This window comes from Solanum verrucosum, unplaced genomic scaffold (genome assembly GCF_900185275.1).
Source record: "Solanum verrucosum unplaced genomic scaffold, falcon-dt-bn FXZP01000086.1, whole genome shotgun sequence".
In the NCBI taxonomy this organism is placed as follows: Eukaryota; Viridiplantae; Streptophyta; class Magnoliopsida; order Solanales; family Solanaceae; genus Solanum; species Solanum verrucosum.
This window is the reverse complement of record NW_026020100.1, coordinates 282,882-301,143: the sequence shown is the minus strand read 5'-3', so window position 1 is coordinate 301,143 and position 18,262 is coordinate 282,882. Positions and strand designations below refer to the sequence as shown.

At 35.4% G+C, this 18,262-nt stretch overlaps 2 protein-coding genes across 2 annotated transcripts; one reads left to right on the top strand and one right to left on the bottom strand.

The window, feature by feature from the left end:
• Positions 1-240: 240 nt before the first annotated feature.
• On the top strand, positions 241-12,538 carry LOC125824992 (uncharacterized). The gene is given in 15 exon segments (XM_049504336.1): positions 241-412; positions 2,490-2,626; positions 2,719-2,855; positions 3,175-3,275; positions 3,278-3,316; positions 3,500-3,579; positions 4,642-4,899; positions 5,315-5,425; positions 5,652-5,774; positions 6,870-6,991; positions 7,075-7,144; positions 8,412-8,504; positions 9,758-9,885; positions 10,323-10,464; positions 12,143-12,538. Coding segments are annotated over 15 exon segments (1,782 nt in total). The 5' UTR covers positions 241-282; the 3' UTR covers positions 12,254-12,538.
• A 796-nt stretch (positions 12,539-13,334) lies between these two features.
• On the bottom strand, positions 13,335-17,173 carry LOC125825011 (uncharacterized protein At2g34160-like). The gene is made up of 5 exons (XM_049504363.1): positions 16,966-17,173; positions 15,319-15,367; positions 14,572-14,634; positions 14,430-14,494; positions 13,335-13,693 (listed from the first exon to the last, which is right to left on the bottom strand). The coding sequence occupies exons 1-5, from the start codon at positions 17,080-17,082 to the stop codon at positions 13,601-13,603; spliced, it is 387 nt and encodes a 128-aa protein (XP_049360320.1). The 5' UTR covers positions 17,083-17,173; the 3' UTR covers positions 13,335-13,600.
• Positions 17,174-18,262: the final 1,089 nt, after the last annotated feature.

Sequence of the window (18,262 nt, the reverse complement as noted above, 5' to 3'; positions counted from 1 at the left end):
CCACACACAAAAAAAGTCATTCCCAAAACTCGAACATATTAAGCGAACAATCCCATGCCACCACCAGCGGTATTGGTAATAAGATTAGTTTGCGTAGCAAACTAGCCATTTGATTAATTGAATCGAAGACACAATGCGAAGACAAAAACGACTGGACCCTTGTATGGCCACGTCTGTCACTTTCTTTCTTCTTCAACAAATTGGCGCAATTTTGTAACGAACCGAACCCCATTTTTCTCTGTTGATCCTGAACAAACAACTATCGGCAAAAGGGGTTGTGAAATGAGAAAACTTTCTGTTTTTCTTTCTATTGGATTCGCTCATAGATCCTCAAAATTCCGCAGCAGCAATAATCATCATAATGCTCTTTGTTTTTACAGCAATATTTGCTCTTCTCCCTCCAAGAATCATGGTTAGTCCCCTCATTATTGTCTCTTGCACCTTTTTAAATGTGATTGATTACATAGGAAAGGTTGCTCTTTTATGCGTTTTTCTTCTAGGAGTTCGACTGATTATCGAATTTTATCTGAGTTTCGGGGTTTTCCCCTCTGGTTTCTAGCGAAATAAGCTATGAATTCAGGTGTCTGTGTTTACAAAAGTCTTGATGATTAATAGGTTCTGATGAAAACTGGAATCAAGTGTAAAGTGTGTGATTGTAACCCCAATTATATGACTTAGACAAAGTATATGGGGGGACGATAAGATTTTCTAATTAAGAGAGTTTGTTGTGGAATTATTTACGTAGTTAAATGAATTCCATTAGTTGTTCGTCAATCTGATGTGAGTAATCTTCACTTTCTATCAAATTGAGCTAGAGCTGGGAGAAGGTAAATCCGTAAAATTTAGGGTGTAAGGGGGGAATTCACTTGCTAAATTCGTAGCCAATTGCCATTTTCTTCTCATCGAGATTAGGCTAGTTTAGTGCCACTATGTATATTCTTGAAAGTGTGACTCATCACGGCCATAGATGTGAGGCTTATCATAGATGGCGCTAGCAGAAGGCTCAATTCTTTATGTGGACAAGGCAACTTTCATGGTTGATCCCCATTGCGTCTTCCTTTTCTCTTTCCCCTCTTTATCATACCTTGCCACAGCCATAAGTGGTGAATACTTAGAACACTGTGATTGTGGGGTGCAATGCTCGAGAAAGTTGAAAAATTTTAAATTTTATTCTGCATAAGAAATAACACAATTTGGGTGTGTTTAGATCTGCTGCTTCCGTAAGCTTCTGCTCCACACTTGTTTAGTCAAAGTGTATGCAGTCAACTCTGAAATTATGTATCTGTTTAGCTGTGTCCCATTTAAATTGATGAATAGGTAACAGAGTGTCCATTATATGTTATAGAAAGACAAAGGAGGCATTGGTGTTTCACTTAACGACTGAAACTCACTGATGTGAGATTATAAGGGGTTGTGATTCCTAAATGCAAACGATTCAAATATCTAGTCTGGTTGTTCTAGGAGAATGGAATGATAGATGAAGATGTTATACATAGTATCAAAATCGGATGGTTTAAATGGAGAAGTGCTACTGGTGTTATGTGATAGAAGGATGCATAGAAAAGTGAAAGGTAAGTTCTATGGACCTATTATAAGACCAACAAATGTTATGAAATATAATCATATTCTTCAAAAGGTGCAAGTAGCACACATTGAGGATAAAATGAAAGAAGGTCGCTTGAGATGGTTTGGTCATGTCATGTGTCGACCTCCAGATGCATTGGTCCATAGGTGTGATACTGTGATGAGTGAAGGTATTAAAAGGGATGAAGTAGGCCTAGAATTACATAGAAGGAAGTCGTCTCTAAAAACCTATTATCTAGGCACAATGGAAGAAAAAGATCTATGTAGGCAATGCCAATTGGTTATGAATGTGTTTTTGTCATGTAAGTTTGTTTACTTTAGATTCTGTGCATTCTAGGAGTTTTTTAGCCTAATACAGATTTTTATGCCAGTAAAAGATATATAGAACTTCTAGTACTTTTTATTTTTATTTTGTATAATGCTGGCCTGAGATGAATTTGAATTGGAGAAACATGGCCAGTGAGGATAGCCAACCCCAACTTGTTTGGACTGCGATGTAGTTCTTGTAGTTTTTACTCAGCATGTGAAATGTCTATAAACATTTTGTGCGTAGATCATTCATATTGCCTAATAAATGATCAGAAAAATCTAGGACATTTATGTTCTTGCTGATAAAAGATTTTTATACTATATTTTCCTGTTGAAATATTTCAGTCAAGTCTATAGTTGGTTCTTTTACTTGAGTTTTACTCATAGAAACTATTATATTCGAAGCAAGATTCATCTAATTAGTAATTACACGTACTCATAATGAGAGAGTGAAAAATTGAGTCTGAACTATGTGCCATGTTGATAATTAACGAATACATCAATAAATAGAAAAAACTGTGTACCCATTTGGCAGGTTACTTTAATCTTTCTTTGTTTTATAAGCTTGTTGCAAAGTAATGCTGCTCTTTCTTCAGGACTTCTTGCACATTACAGGAGTCTTGTTGAACAGGGAAAGCTGCAGCATGATCCTTACCAAGAAAAAGTTGCTACTGAACTAGAAAATCTTCTTGGAAGGTTGGAGCAATATGAAAAGGATATGGGGGAATATCATGTGAGAGTTTTATATTGTGATGATGAACTTTTATTGAAGTAATCTATTCAATGTTGTTCCGAAGACTTTATTTTTAATTTCCATGCTTTTAGGCAAAACTTGCACAATGGGAAGATAATAGGGAAAGTCGGAGGCGTAAGCTTCTTATGGAGGAAGCTGAGGCCAAACAACATGGTGCATTTAAACCAATAAACAAATCTCGCAATATTTTCCAAAGATGGATGTCTCGGTGAGTGTACATTTTTCGACATTCTTATGAAAATGCTTTCTGTGCAACAGTTTTTGTTGGTCAGAGTTTCTTTACTTCAAATAAATATGTTTGTTTTTTTCTAAACAAAGTGAGAGACATTGTTTTGGTTCTCAAAGAGATCAGGAATTGAAGGGATAGGGTGGTCTTACCTTCTTGATACTTTGAATGTGTTGATTGTTTTGGTTTATCACATTCTCTTTTCTCAAGAAGAGATATCACTGACATTAGTATAAAGTATAAATTCAGTTGCTTCTTCTTCACCGCCAGTAATTTAATTGTCATTTTCTTTTTGGCTCAGGAAACCTGAAGATGTGGAAGAAGGAGTCGGGAAATGGGTTTCCTATCTCAATCGTGAGAAGAAGTTAGACTCACAAGTCGGTCGACGTCCTGCTGCTCCTCCAGCCCCAAAGGACTATATCTATATGGCAATGTTGGGAGTGGTACAATTGCTTCTTGTCTGTTTATGTTGCATGGTTGTTCAAACATGCTGTACAAATTCATCTCATCCTTATTTTCTATGATGATGAAAATTTTCTTTTATTAGCTTCTATTAACGATCAGTATCAGCCATGCTTCACTCACAGACATAAACAAAATCTGACTATATATTGGACTTCATGTAGGGAAGACAATGCTTATGGATATGTTTTATAAGGCCAGTGAAGGAATTGTTAAACATCGAAGAAGGTTTCACTTTCACGAGGTGAGTGCTTGTTTGGGCCTTATATTTTAACTTGATTTATAACATTCTACACATCAATCAATCAATCAATTAATCAAACTAGTTGGGGTCAGCTATAAGCCCTATATATCCTTTCCACGCTCTTAGGACCCATTTCATTCCAATACTAGTCAGGTTCTACATATGCATGACAAAAATCATCTCGATTTCCTGAAACAATTTAGTCTGTCTTATCCTGAATTGCACTTCCTCACAATTGTGCTTAAAAGCAAAATGTCACAGGTCAAACATGACAATTTGCAATGCGAGACTGTCTGCCCAAAAACCACAACTCCACAAGTAGATGACATGTGGTATCCGATATTATTTTAGCATGTAGAGAGATAACTGGTTGACCGACATAAATTTGATACGGAAAGAAAATAACAGGTAGTTGTCTGAAGCTGATAACAGGTAGTAGCTTAATAGGAAAATCTCCTAGATCTTTTTATGAAATGGTGCAATAATAATCAGCAATCAAAATACATTTGTCTACGAAGGATAAATGAGTAAGAATTCCATGTTATATGAGGCAAAGCATATTGGAGTTGATGCGCAAAATGTTAAAACCCTCTTGGCACCTGAATGGGCTACTGGGTTTGTTTATATCTTCTGTTCCTATTCCACCATTTTTCTTCTGTAGTGAAGTTATCTTAATAGTCGTGAAAAATATTGCTTTTGTCAGTCTTTGTTGCTGGCACGAGGTGGGTCTGGCGTACAAACAAATTTGCTAACACTAGTATGGGTCCTGAAGAAAAGAATCGTCTGGCCTAATATCTGATTATTCTCGAGTAGTTTGTCAAGTTCTCTTTTTTTTCCCTAGAAACATAAGGATTGAAATCTGTATAACATGTTTGAACTTTGAAATATGTCTATTAAATGACCAAAGCATTATCTGTAGGTTTTTCTATACTATAATGTTAATCTGCCTATGTCATGCATTTCAATACTTGAAATGGTCAAACAATCCTATCAATCTGCTCTGTGGTCACAATATTTGTCATCTGCTCTCTTCTGATTTATTCCAGATGTTACAATTGGCAGGCTATGCTTAAAATTAATGAACATATGCATAAAATTTGGAAGAGTCAGATGGAACAAAAGTCTCTGCAGTCAAGTATTTCTGGTTGGGTCATGAATCTTCCTTTTGATTCAAAAGTTAAAGAATGGATAGCTGCTGAAGAAAGATATAAGCAAGAGGTGCAGATGAAAAACATTCTTCTGGACGTAGCTGACAAGTTTCTTGTTAACCAGGCAGATCGTAGGAGAGGTGCTAGCATCCTTTGCTTTGATGAAGTACAGGTAAATACAGTTAGACTTTTTTTACAGGAACTTTTCTAACCATACCACCACACAGTATATTGTTACTGAACTTAAGTACGAGAAGTGGACTAGGTTTTGCCAACTTCACGTCTTCAGGACCTGGCTTTATGAATTCATCAGACACAGTGGATCCAAAGAAAATGATTAGAAATTATCTACTGTTAATTCAGCTTCAGTATTATATATTGCCTCATTCAATCTGTTTAATTTTATTGTTATAAGTACACCATCCAGTATATGTGGAAGTCTGCTATTATTTGCTCGAGTTGTCTCCGTCTTCTCTCTATTTGTGTTGTGGAATTACAACTCTCAAAAACTTGTAGCAACCTGTTTATGCTGGGGTATGTTATGAAGTGAATCTGACTGAAGATTGCCTCTTTTTTTCTGGTGACAGACAGTTGATGTTTTTGCAATTGTGGCATTATCTGGAATTCTCAGCAGGTTGTTGAGTACTGGAACTGTTCTGGTGGCAACCAGTAATCGTGCACCAACGGACTTAAACCAGGTGCATTTACTTCTGGAAAATCAATGCATTATTCTTTTTCATTCTTAAAGAGTATTCCATTTGCATTTTCCATACTCAACTGGCTTGATTTTTGTTGCAAGTTTAGATTTGGAAGATGAATAAAATGGAAATCTCTGATTTAATGTGCTTGAAACATTGTTACGTTTGTCTGTGACATTTTTTTTTTCTGATCAAGTATTTATTGTGACATTTCTTTGTTATTCAGGATGGCATGCAAAAGGAGATCTTTCAAAAGCTACTAAAAAAACTTGAGGAGCATTGTGAAACTGTTCTAATTGGCAGTGAAGTTGATTATCGCCGCCTCATTGCTCAGAGATCTATAGACCAGGCAAGATTTTAAGGAAATTTTACTTGTTTCTATTCACTGATAAACTATCTCAATATGTGCTCATATACACACCTTGTCTCCTCACTCCTGTATAATGTGATAGTTAAATCCCATTGTAAGCAGTAAAAGCAGGCCTCTCTCCTGTGGTTAAGAAGCTACATCTCTCCAAGGGTGGGGGAAATAGGACTTTTGAGAAGAAACATGGACAGGCTTAGTGTAACCAATGCCAAATCTAGTAAAAGAAGGCCGAACGATTTAGATAGATCTAATATAACTTTGAATGTTACGAATTACTTGGAGAGACTAATATTTTACTGATTATGTGATTGGTCCTCACACTGACACTGAATTTGAAACAACATTAAGTGCAACCTGATTATCACATACGAGTTCCGTCTGAGTGGTATCTCAAAACATCATTTCTTTCAATAGTTGTTTAATCCATGTAAGTTTACAAGTTGCAATTGTCATGGCTCAAAATTCAGCTTCACAACCACTCTTTGTTTCTTGTTCGTCCAGAATACTAAATTGCCTCCAACTAGCTAATAAAGAGGAAAGGGGACAGAGGGTCTCTTTGTCTGATCCCTCTATGAGCATTAAAAAGCCCTTCAGGTGCTCCATTAATAAGAGCAGAAAATTTAACAGCAGAGATACAAAATTTCACCCACTTTCTCCACTTCTCCCAAAAACCCATCTGCCTTGAGGTTCTGAGAAGAAACTCCCAATTGACATGGTCATATGCATTCTCAATGTAGATTTACACAAAATGCCAGGCTTATTCTGAGATAATCTCGATTCTTCTGCTTCATTATCTACCTTTACTATTCACTTTATGTCTCTTTGTCATGTTTCTCAAGATGATTTTACTTTGTTAACTTTCATCATTTTTTGAGCATTGTTATGGTAATGGAAATGAACTATGTAGTAATTGGTACAAAAGGTCATAGCTTATATCCATTGCTTGACTGTCAGTCTAATTTCTAATGTGATTATCTCTATCGTAGTTCTTAAGAAATATCGGTTGCATGTTATTTATGCTTGAGGATCTTAAGATACATTTTATTTTGATTGATTGTTCCCATTATGCAAATGCAGGTCCACTACATTTGGCCTCTAAATAGCAACATTAAACAAGAATTTGAGGATATCTGGAATAAAATTAGTAAACAGGCCGGAGGAAGCATCATTTCACATACTATTCCTGTGATGTTTGGAAGGTATTTTTAATTAATCCTTGATATTTTTTAAGTCAGAAAGAGCCCTTTTATCTGTCATATGATAGTCCTTTGCTTTCTATCAGAACATTGGAAGTTCCTGAGAGCTGCAATGGGGTGGCACGGTTCAACTTTGAATATCTGTGTGGTCGGCCGGTACTATGCTCTTGTCAGTCAGAATTTTCCTTTTCTTTTCTCTGTATGACTTACATATAGTGGAGAAAAAAGATCTGTTAATGAGAAACTTATTCTTATCTATTTGTTTGTGCTTTTGCCACTTGTCATCATGGTCAGTACATGCTTATTTGTATCAGTCAGATGTAAGCACTTGTCAATTCATGTCATTTATTTGAGTACCTAAATAGCATTTTGTTTGCTACTTGATATGACAATCTGTTGTGTAAGAAGGAGTGGGCACGGTAGCCCATTTTTAAAAGATCATTTATGAATCAAAATGTTCTTGTAATTTCTACTTATATAATGTAATGAACTTCTAATTATATTGTAACTTAAGCCTAGCCTGTGGTGATATGAAATGTGATTAATAATTATAATCGTGTGACTAAAGGTATTCTTGAAATTCAATGAAAATTGTTTCAGCCCTAACATTTACATTCCCTCAAAAGCTCCAGATATTATAATATAGAAAATTTTCAATTCCCTTTTTCTTTAACTGCATTCAAAATTTATCTTAAAATAAGATAGTAATTTGACTAATGAATGAACTGAAAATACACAAGAGCCAGCTTAGGCTTCTCTCAGCTCGGTTTGATGCATGGACCCATAGATAAGCAAGCACCATACTGTGAGAATGATCTGATGCATATGTCAAAAATAAATACCATGACCTGGAGAAAATTAAGAGAATAGGTACAGAAGAAGCCGGATTTTAATCAAATTAGATGCTGTTACAAAAAAATAAAGGATGAGATGAACTATCTGTACTGCTGTACTTGATGTTGCCGACTGTAGAACTTGTCATTTCATTTCTCGAGACTTTTGGCATGTCTTTTTTCAGGTATTAGGTTGATAGTCTTGTTGCTATTTCTGGTTTGGATAGTACTTGCTTAACCTCTAATTATGTCTATAGTTGGCTAGTTGGAATTCTGACAGTTTGGTTTCATATGCTCTGATGGTCTTCGTGTAGTTCCATTCAAACTGAAGTTCACCAAAGCTAGAACTATAGAGAAAACAAAAAGAGGCGCAATAAATAGAAGTTCAGTGATGTCTTAGCTCAAATGTAATTTAAATTAAGATGAAGTATGAGAGTACTCAGCTTGAACTTTAATTTGTATTTCATATTGCAGTGTTCGCAGTTTTTTCACCTGATCGTCGATCTAATAGGAACAAGAACAAGACTGTATCTTTAACTTTGACCTCACACAGAATGCTGTCTTATTTAATCTAATTGTGGACATTTCAGCTTGGAGCAGCAGACTACATTGCAGTGGCTAAAAACTATCACACTGTTTTCATTTCTGATATTCCTATTATGAGCATGCGTATCCGTGACAAGGTACCATCATCAACATTCCTTACTACATATGCTAACTGATATAAAACAAATTAAGCTTTGACTTACAGATTCTGCTGCTTGTATGTTGATAGCCTGCTAATATTACTAATACTAGCACAAAGGACTGCTATCACTAAGTAGTTCCACTGTATCTTTAAACTAAGCCATAAGATCTTGCCTCCGTATTTACTGGATATGTGGATTTCTTGTTTTCAGGGTTCATATTGAAGGGAAAATAATTGCTTTTGGCCTTGACATGTCTGAGATGTTTCTTGTTTTTTCAAATTCAATCAATTTGTTTTGACTTTTTGAGGCATGGTTTCCGTGCTGTTTAACAGTCTTATTCAGCCTTCTGTAGATTGGATTCATCTCTTCCCATTTATCCCTTTAGTAGCTCCTTTTTGTTTTCATTGTTGAAAGATGCATACATAACGTTGTACACTTTGTGTCTCAGAATTCAGCTTGGAATTTGGATTTAATTATGTTAAATAGCTTACTCAATCCTGTCTTGTTAACACCGTCTTGATCCCCGTTACACTACTTAGGCTCTAAAGGTTCAAATAGTTAGTCAAATTTTTGGCAGACTAAGTGATTGAGGTGGTCTAAGACTTGTGTTCAAAAGTTCGGATTCCCAACCCGTGCTATACATTGGACAACCACCACACCTAACAAACATCAAGGCAGAACACGAAAAAGAAGAATATGGTCAAGGGTAGGGTGAATGTCATGTTTATTTTGACATTACAAGTATAGCATGAAAAAGGGTGGCTGTGGGGGGCATGATTTTGCTTGAGTTCCCTAGTTGTGTGATACCTTGGTTTGGTCAAGGGTTGGGTGAATATCATGTTTATTTTTCGACATTACAAGTAAAACATGAAAATGGGTGGCTGTGGGGGGGGGGGGGGGGGATGATTTTGCTCGAGTTTCCTAGTTGTGTGATACCTTGGTTCCCTGTATTTTCTTGAAATCTCCCTGTTTCAAAGGATGGAGAGAGGTGGTAGGTCGTGTGGACGATGTAGATGGATAGGGGATTAGTTTAATGCCTGTTAGCTATGGGAATATGTAATGCATTTTACTTCTCTTCTTTGTCTGTTCTGTTCTCAGCATTTGAGATCTATGTTTTACGCCTGTTAACATATTTTAGATTTATATTCATATGCACTACTTTTTAAGATCTTAGTCCTGCTTTCATGCTTCTATGTTATTGCGTTATTTTATATGTTGCTGCTGGTTACAATATTTCTACTTCTCAGGCGCGAAGGTTTATCACCCTCATTGATGAATTATACAATCATCATTGTTGCCTATATTGCTCTGCTGAGACTTCAGTAGAGGATCTATTTCAAGGAACAGCAGAAGGAACACTTTTTGATTTGGAAAGGTAAGTGTGTTATATTGTTGTACACTCTTTAAGTTTTCTGGTCTACTAAGATGGTGTCCAATTTTTTTTTGTTTTGTATACCTTTTTTATGTGTTCTTTTGCATCACTAGATTGAATGGTCGTTCTGTTGCAGTGAGAACTAATATCTCCTAGATAATGTTCATCAAATTGAGAAAAATCTCTCTGAAAGTAAAGATTTATATAATGTGCTTTAGATTGCATGGAAGCTACAACTGTTAAGTATCTCTCCATCTATGAGTTAATTTTCTAGTAACAATCTAGGCTGTTGTGTTACCTGACACACAAGTGTGGATGTACCAACACTAAACACTAAAAACTAAAAAGCAGTTACCTAGGGTAAGTTCCATTACAAGAACAAACTTTGAGATTTAGTAAAAGGAGTGAAATCAATTGATGCCAGTGTGCTATTTGTACAGCTTCCAATTTGAGACAGAGATAGAAGGTACAAAGCTCCGGCGAGATGTTTTAGCTGAAGGCAATGTTAGTTCAGGAGGTGCTCCATCTGGCATTACTACCATGCTATCTGGTCAAGAGGAGATGTTCGCATTTCGACGAGCTGTAAGTGATTTTCATTGTTATGCCTCTGTTTTCTTCGTCTCAGTTTATTTAGCTATGGGCTCACCTCGGGGAAAGGGGATAGGGTTGAACGCTTGACGTTGAGGAAATAGAACTCGAAAAATGTTTTCCACCGTTCGATATTGGAAAAGCTCTCGGGTTTAACAAATATTGAAAATCTCTTAACCCTGAAACTTCCTGGATTTCTCCTTGTGAATTTCGTCTTAGTTGGATTTTCAGCCTTGGGTGCATCATCATTTTACTTAGTCAAAAGGAAAAATAAATAAGTTGATAACTATCACTCGATAGTGTTGGTTGCTTATTGGCATATGGTTTTTTTTTTTCATTTACTACTTTGGCTTTCTTATCGATGCTGAAAGCATTAAAACTGCGATCTGTGGTACTATTATTTCATCTCTTCATTGTCTATAGGGGATTCAAGCTATTATCTGTGTTAATATCAAGGCCTGGTAATTGCTTTATCTTGTCATATCAGTAATTTTTTAGTAGCAAAGAAGGGAAGAGGAAAGTTGGAAAGGAAATGTGGAGGTTGTGAAAGTGCACCTAACAAAGGGTATTGGTATCTTGAAAAATTTCCGCCGCCACTTCACAAGTGAAGGAAGATATTTGAACTTTAGATTACCCAGACCCCTTTGAACAACAAACTAGCTCCCAAATCTTCAAATGCTCCTCCAACCTCTGTTAATACCTCTCGGTCTGAGTAGAGGACTCATCTCAATCTTCTCTGCTATTTTCTATGGATTTCAAACAGAGTAATAATGAAGGTTAGTGTTTTAAAGACAAGATTTAGTGAGAGTCTTGAGAGACCTTTGGGAGAGTCCATTTACCAAGCCTTGTGGTATTAAGAGTAATTCGAACCCCCAAAGTGAATCCAACTAGCTAGCAAGCCTCATGGAAGTCCTCTTCAGCACATGGTTCCACAAGTTATAGGAAAAGGTTTACTCCCTAAGGAAACTCCAAACAAGAAAATGGCAAATTGTGATATTGCCACTTGCAATTGAACCCTATGACTATTATTGTGAGTTGTGACCCTTAGGTTGGTGGCAGCTCCTGTTTGTTTTCAAGCCACAAACAACCTTAAAGACATTTAGAAGGGTGAGGATTAACAGAGCTCTTCGCATAATCACAAAAAGAACAGTATCATGAAGCCATGAACAATAGAAACTTTGACTCAGTTTAAAAACCAGCAACCTGTTACACTTGTCATAGGCATTTTCAAGTTGCAAATAACTCCATTTGACATCTCTTTTAATCTTTTTCTTAGTTTTGCATTCCTCTTTACATTTTAACAGTTTGAAAGAAAAGCTGATACAACAGTCTACCATACCAAATAGAGAGGCCTAAACAGAGTCCAAAAAGTAAGTAAAAGCTTATGATAGATCCGAAGTGAGAAAACGCAGAACTAAACTGGAAGAAAAAAAATTGAACTGATTACACTTTGGTTTGGTTTGGTTTGCGTGGTAACTCACATAAAACAGAATAATTGGAACTGAAGTAGCACAAAAGTCTAAGTAAAACACCAAAGTCAGACCTTTAGACAACTATACTATTCATTGACAGTTTCTGACTTTTGTAATGTATGGTACATCTGTTAATTACTAATGCTTTTCTTCATACACGACGAAGATATTGTGTTGAATGGAACATCCTTTTAATGCAGGTATCGCGCTTGATTGAGATGCAGACACCTTTGTACGTTGAAGCAGTTCAACATCTCCATCCCTATTTTGATTCTTTGCACAATGAGTTTGAAAAATATAGTGCCAATTAAGAGCAATGGCCTATGTAATTAGGTTTATATATAAGATCTTTGTTGACAATTCTTTTCCACCCTTCCAATTGACTTGCTTTTAGTTCTCTTTTGGGACAAGACAGGTTGAATAGTAAATAAAAGGAAGTGAGCGGCGGCACAAGCATAGGGTAGTCTTGTGAGATTTCTCATGCTTAAAAGGGATGTATTAGACAAAATGTCACAACAATCTTGTATCTGATTGCAAAGTTGATTTCTTGGTTAGCTATATCAATAAGAAAGGAAATGTTTTTGATGTTTCGGTAATTAGCCATCCATTCCAACTCCTCCTTCCCTTGCAGTGTGAAGAGAAAAGGAATCAATGACAATTAGAAACCTGAGAGGCCTTCTAAGCTTAGTGCTTCAGTTTGCAGCAATCCCAAAATATGAAGGTAATCTATCAAGGTACGTACTTGGTATGATGATTACATGAGTTGAACTGAAATGAAGCAGTGAGGATTCATATAGCCTGCCCCAACCTATTTGGGACTAAGGCATAGTAGTAGCTGTAATCTATCAAGGTACTTGACTGGTGTCAGTTAAGATTTGAGACAGTGTACATTTCTATCTTCTTATGGGGATGTGTGCTTGCGCGTGTGGCCTATTTGTGTTCTTTGAGATGAACTAAAAGACTTCTCAAGATTTTAGTGGAGGCATCGCTGAACATGAATATGGCTAACTTAATGTTTGAATCAAACTGTATTACCTTATATGATCATGATCAATCCCTTTAGAGTATGCCTATATGTATATAAATTACTCGATACATTACCCGTTTATAGAGATGTAAGATCTTACATGCAAAAGTTAATGAACATGATACTTCTTGTAAGAGAATTTTAGTATGTTCCTTAAGGATTACCTTTATAAGTTCTCATTAACTACAACATAACCACCACTCTAATCCCACAAATAGAGTCTAGAGAGGAGAGAGGGTAGAACGTAATTGCACAGGGAAATTGTGTGACACAGTACTAATTGGTCAATGGCGCTGCACGATACTCTGATTAGTTAATTAGGTAATGGCAGAATCCTCGACCTTCATATCCAGTTGTTAAATGATAAACTACCAGGCGTAAATTAAGACTACATCACTTACAGTGAAGATAGCAGCAAGATGTTTACATCCAACAACACCTTAGATAAACAAGTAAACAAAAGGCAAACACATCCAAACAAATAATGAATTTTAAAGTAAACCATGCTGCTTTTTTTAAAAAAAACTTTCCAACAGATCTAATTAAAGGCCATAGACAACCCCCAACAGCTGAATGCAGTATAGACTGGAATAACTTAAATCGTCAGGAAAGAGAACAGATGTGGAAATAATCAGTTCTGCTGCTCCTCATTGTCCCCGTTTTGCTCTGCTTCTGCAGCCATTAACTCATCAAACTTCTCAGTCTTGCCCAACACTATTTCAATCTGCACCAAGCGAAGATGAATAAATAAAACAAAAAAACCTTAGTTTGATGTTTTTTTAAAAAGACACTACCACAGATTACACAAGGATCACTGTTCGGAGTAGGAATTTTTTTAAAAAGATGGATTACGGTCCACATTCAGCACCCACTAGCTCACATGAATTCAACATTGTTTTAAAGAGTATAAGTGGAAGAAGAACATGAAAGCTGTGAAAGCAGCATATATATAGCCATAACAAAATACTGGCCAGATTCATTTTTCCATCTCTGCTGTTGCCAAAGGAAAATGATTTATTTCATTCTACGGCTTTTCGAAACAGGAATACAACAATGGGCAAAACCACAAGAAAATGCATTTAAAAGGGAATGTATCTTCAACAGGCATGGGAGTGTAAAACTAACTTGCAATCAAGTCTAAGATAACCAAATGGGACTAGACACATTTTGGTGAGCAAGAATGTAAAACATCACTAACCCTACCATCTATTCTACAGCTTTTGTAAAGTTCTGCACAAATCCTAACCCAAACAGAGCAAAATGAGCACACACACATCAACTACCTATTGAACACCTTACTTAACAAAGGTCAATGCTACTATTCTTCAGAAACAATCTTAAGTCCCAAGCTAACATTTACCATAAGACCTCTACAGAATGAGTTCCATTACTCCAAAGCCACCAAAAATGAAGCAGACTAATGCATCAATTGACCGATTCATAATGCTTTTGGAATTTACCTTTGCTTTTGGTATTGGTCGGGCTCCTGGTTCGTCCCTCATGTCCACAGTGAGTGTCTTGATCTCTGCAGCAAGTGACCCTCAAAGTTAGATGACAAGAAAGATAATACAAGGGATGGGAGTGGAGTAGGAGAAGCCTCACTCTTCTCAACAGCAAATCCATTGTTCTTCAGAATTTCAGCAATGGTAACCACTGTCGAAATAGCTGTACACATGTGGAAAAGATTGTTAATCCTTTAGAAACTAAACATCAAGCCAATTCAATTATTAATGAATTTTCAACATAACACAAAAGGATGAGTCCACAAAACAAATGAAAAGAACATCAAACAAAACTGTACTGCCACTCGGTATTTCTTTTACTTAATACAGTTTACCGGCAAGCACAAGGAGCCACTTCAAACATATTATCGAGCACGTTCTGCTTTTTAAGTAAAAGATCCCTGGGGAAGCCACAGGAATAAGGTTGTGATGAATCAGAGTTCATCCCAGATACACTCAACTACTATCTATGTTTGAACACCATGATCATTTTTATGCCAGAAGTTGGTTCAAAATTGTTTCACAAGGATATCACATCCCTGGTAAAGTGTGCACCTCTGTGTATTTTACTCTTCTTATACACAAGAAGCTGCAATAGTAAACAAGACATTCTTGAGATGGCAAACAGCATCACACGTTGCCAAGATTGGAATTCACCAATCATCAAGAAAAAGTCAATTGGGAAAAGGAAGTGATAATGCCTCCATAACCCAAGTTGTAACACAGTATATTCTTGATGTAAAAAGACAGCATAATCACAATTAATGTAGAAGACTCATATGACACTAATTATAAGCAAAGGAAAACCACAAACTAGCACTCAAAATTGAGGGTCGAGAAGATTTACCCATCCCAAGAGCAGAGAGTTCCACTTCATTGTACTGTTGCATGTACCTCTGCAAGAAACATACCAAATATCTCAGGATACTAACTCAGACCAATAGCAACAATTATAGATCCGGTGTAAGGCCAGGAAAAATTAAATATAGATAGTCATATAGCTAACATTTTTCAAGATTTTCTAATGCATCTTATGAGCTCACTTGCATTTGGAAAAAGCTTCAAACTACATATTTTCAAGTCCTGTGGCAACCCTCTAATTGTCACTGTATGGGGTGAAATTCTTCAAATATACATAAAGTACCTTTTGATAAGTAATACTAAATCTCAATTTCAAAAAAAAAGTAATACTGATGAAAAGCCTCAATTGTAGGTTTAGATATTTAATTGGGATCCTACATAGACTCACATCTCTTCCATTGCAATTGCTCTAGATAACTGAACTGCTACAGCAGACAACTAGAACTTGAACCACATTCTTTTATTCTTTTCTTATGCTTCGCAAACGAAAAAATTTATTCATTTTAACTCTCCGTATTACAGGTAGAAATTTTTCTTCAATCACCCAACTCATCAACTAATTATTGTAATAAGATAAGCAATTTTTCTACAATCAAATTAATTCTTATTATAATTAAAAACCCAGGAAAAGAAACTGATAAAAACCCAGGAAACTAGACCTCAGCCAACATAAGCAATCAGACATATCGAATTAACAAAGACCCAGGTTATTGTGCATTAACTAATAGCATTTTGCAGGCCTCCCACTATGAGCAATATCATTTGACAGTGTAAGTAATTGCTTCCACTCCCTCGAAGGTAAAATATCATTCAGCTTTATATATAAAAAAAAAAAAGGAGAGAGAAGCAAATGGCACGCCTATTTGAGATCAGATGACTGAGGAAACAGTATGCAAAATCCAAGTCTTCAATTTTACCTTTTCTCACATAACTCATCAACAAACAACTCAACAACCATAAGCAAATCTCATTTCACATTGCAAACAACCCTAACCAGAGTACATTATCAGGAAGAAAAAAAACAACCCTAACCAGAGTACATTATCAGGAAGAAAAAAAACAACCCTAACCAGAGTATCACATCATCGATCGGCAAGCATAGATGCTTTAACCACAGACCCAATCAGTGGCGGAGCCAGAATTTTTAATAAGGGGGTTCAGAATCTAAAAAAATAGACACACGAAGTAGCCGAAGGGGGTTCAACATCTACTATATATACCTAAAAAAATATTTTAACCATGTATAAACCATATAATTTTCCGTCGAAGGGGGGTCGGATGACCCCCTCATAATAGGGTGGCTTCGCCACTGGACCCAATAACCATTAAATTGAAACAATTACTTCTGAAGCCATATTTTTGCAAATCTAGCTGTTTTCGTAAAAACATCCACAGACAAAACAAGTGTAATCATTTTAAAATTACTATCTCCGTCCAATTACCCAAAACATAACACCTACAACTTCGCCTACGGATACACAGATTACAATGCATGGCTTCAAAACATAGAAAAACAAGTAAGCAAATTTAAATGTATATAATTAAGATAAACTAATTGCTCAACATACAGTAGTAGTGTAAAAGCTCCCTATGATTTCAATGTATATATAATTTAAATGAAAAAATAAAGCACCTTTGATAGGTTAACATAAAAGAAGAGTGATTTCTTAGTGTTAGAAACTTGGATTCTGTTCTTCTTTTGCGTCTCTGAGACACTCATCTTGTTCACTCCCTCTGTGATTCCTTCCATTCTTTTGCTGTTTTCTTCTTCTTCTTCTTCAGGAAAACCCTAATTTGGCAGCCTCCTTTCCCTTTAAAAAGGTTCCGTATAATTTGGGGGAAATTATACTCAGCAACATATAAACCCTCGGGTCAGTACCGGGTCATATCCACGTGGTTTTAAGGGTTAGGTACCTTAAACGACAACGTTTTACGACTCTTTGATCTTTTATTTTTCAAATGTACCCCCTCTTCTTTCGAAAATTATACCTAACACCGTAAATAATTTGAATTAGTCAATAGAGTAAGTTGTTGATTTTTTATTTTTTTTGAGTAATTCTTAATATTAAGTATTTAAAGCAAAAATAAATAAATTTTATAATATTAAATAGCACATAAATGATTTTTTTTTACTAAAGCTTGCACGTTATTTATAAATTGACTTTTTTGTTATTAGATAGTGCGGAGAATATATACAAAATATCAATAATAGTTGGGATTTGTTCAAAATTGAATGTTTTAATTTGTTCATCAACTTTAGCCTTAATACTTATAATTTTTTGTAAATTACTTTTTACTTTTTAAAGATTTTTTTTTTTGTAAGAGAGGAAATATGCCAAAAAAGAATTAATTAAAATAGTTTAGTATTAAAAGGGTAAATTAGTTAAACTATAATTTTATAATATTAAAATAGGTTAAAAAAATTATTACAAAAAAATTAAATAAGAAATGTAACGTAATATTATAAATCAAAGGGGATTGTGAGTGTTATGAAACGAAACTTTGAGGGGAAATTATGAAATTATTCATATATTTTATTGATCTAAAGTTTGATTAATAGCTCGTTGTTAGATTTTTTTAAATTTGGAATCCTCGAAAAATTCTACAACCACTATTATTTAGGTATTCATTGAGTAAGTCTGTTCACATATCACATAGTCATTTCGGTACAAAAAGCTCAACTAAGAAAACGTTGGCAAAGGAAATCAATCTCTGACCTCCTTTATGAATACCACATGTACACCAACTCAGTCATCCTTACGGATCATTAATAGAATTATTACCATATATTTTTATAGTTCTATAATTAAATTTTCAATATATTTTTCTTTATCTTTTCTTCTTCTTCTATCCTACACCATTCCACATCAATTTTTTTTTAATAAGTATATAGTATATTATTTTTCCTGGTGTATGTTTAACAATTTATA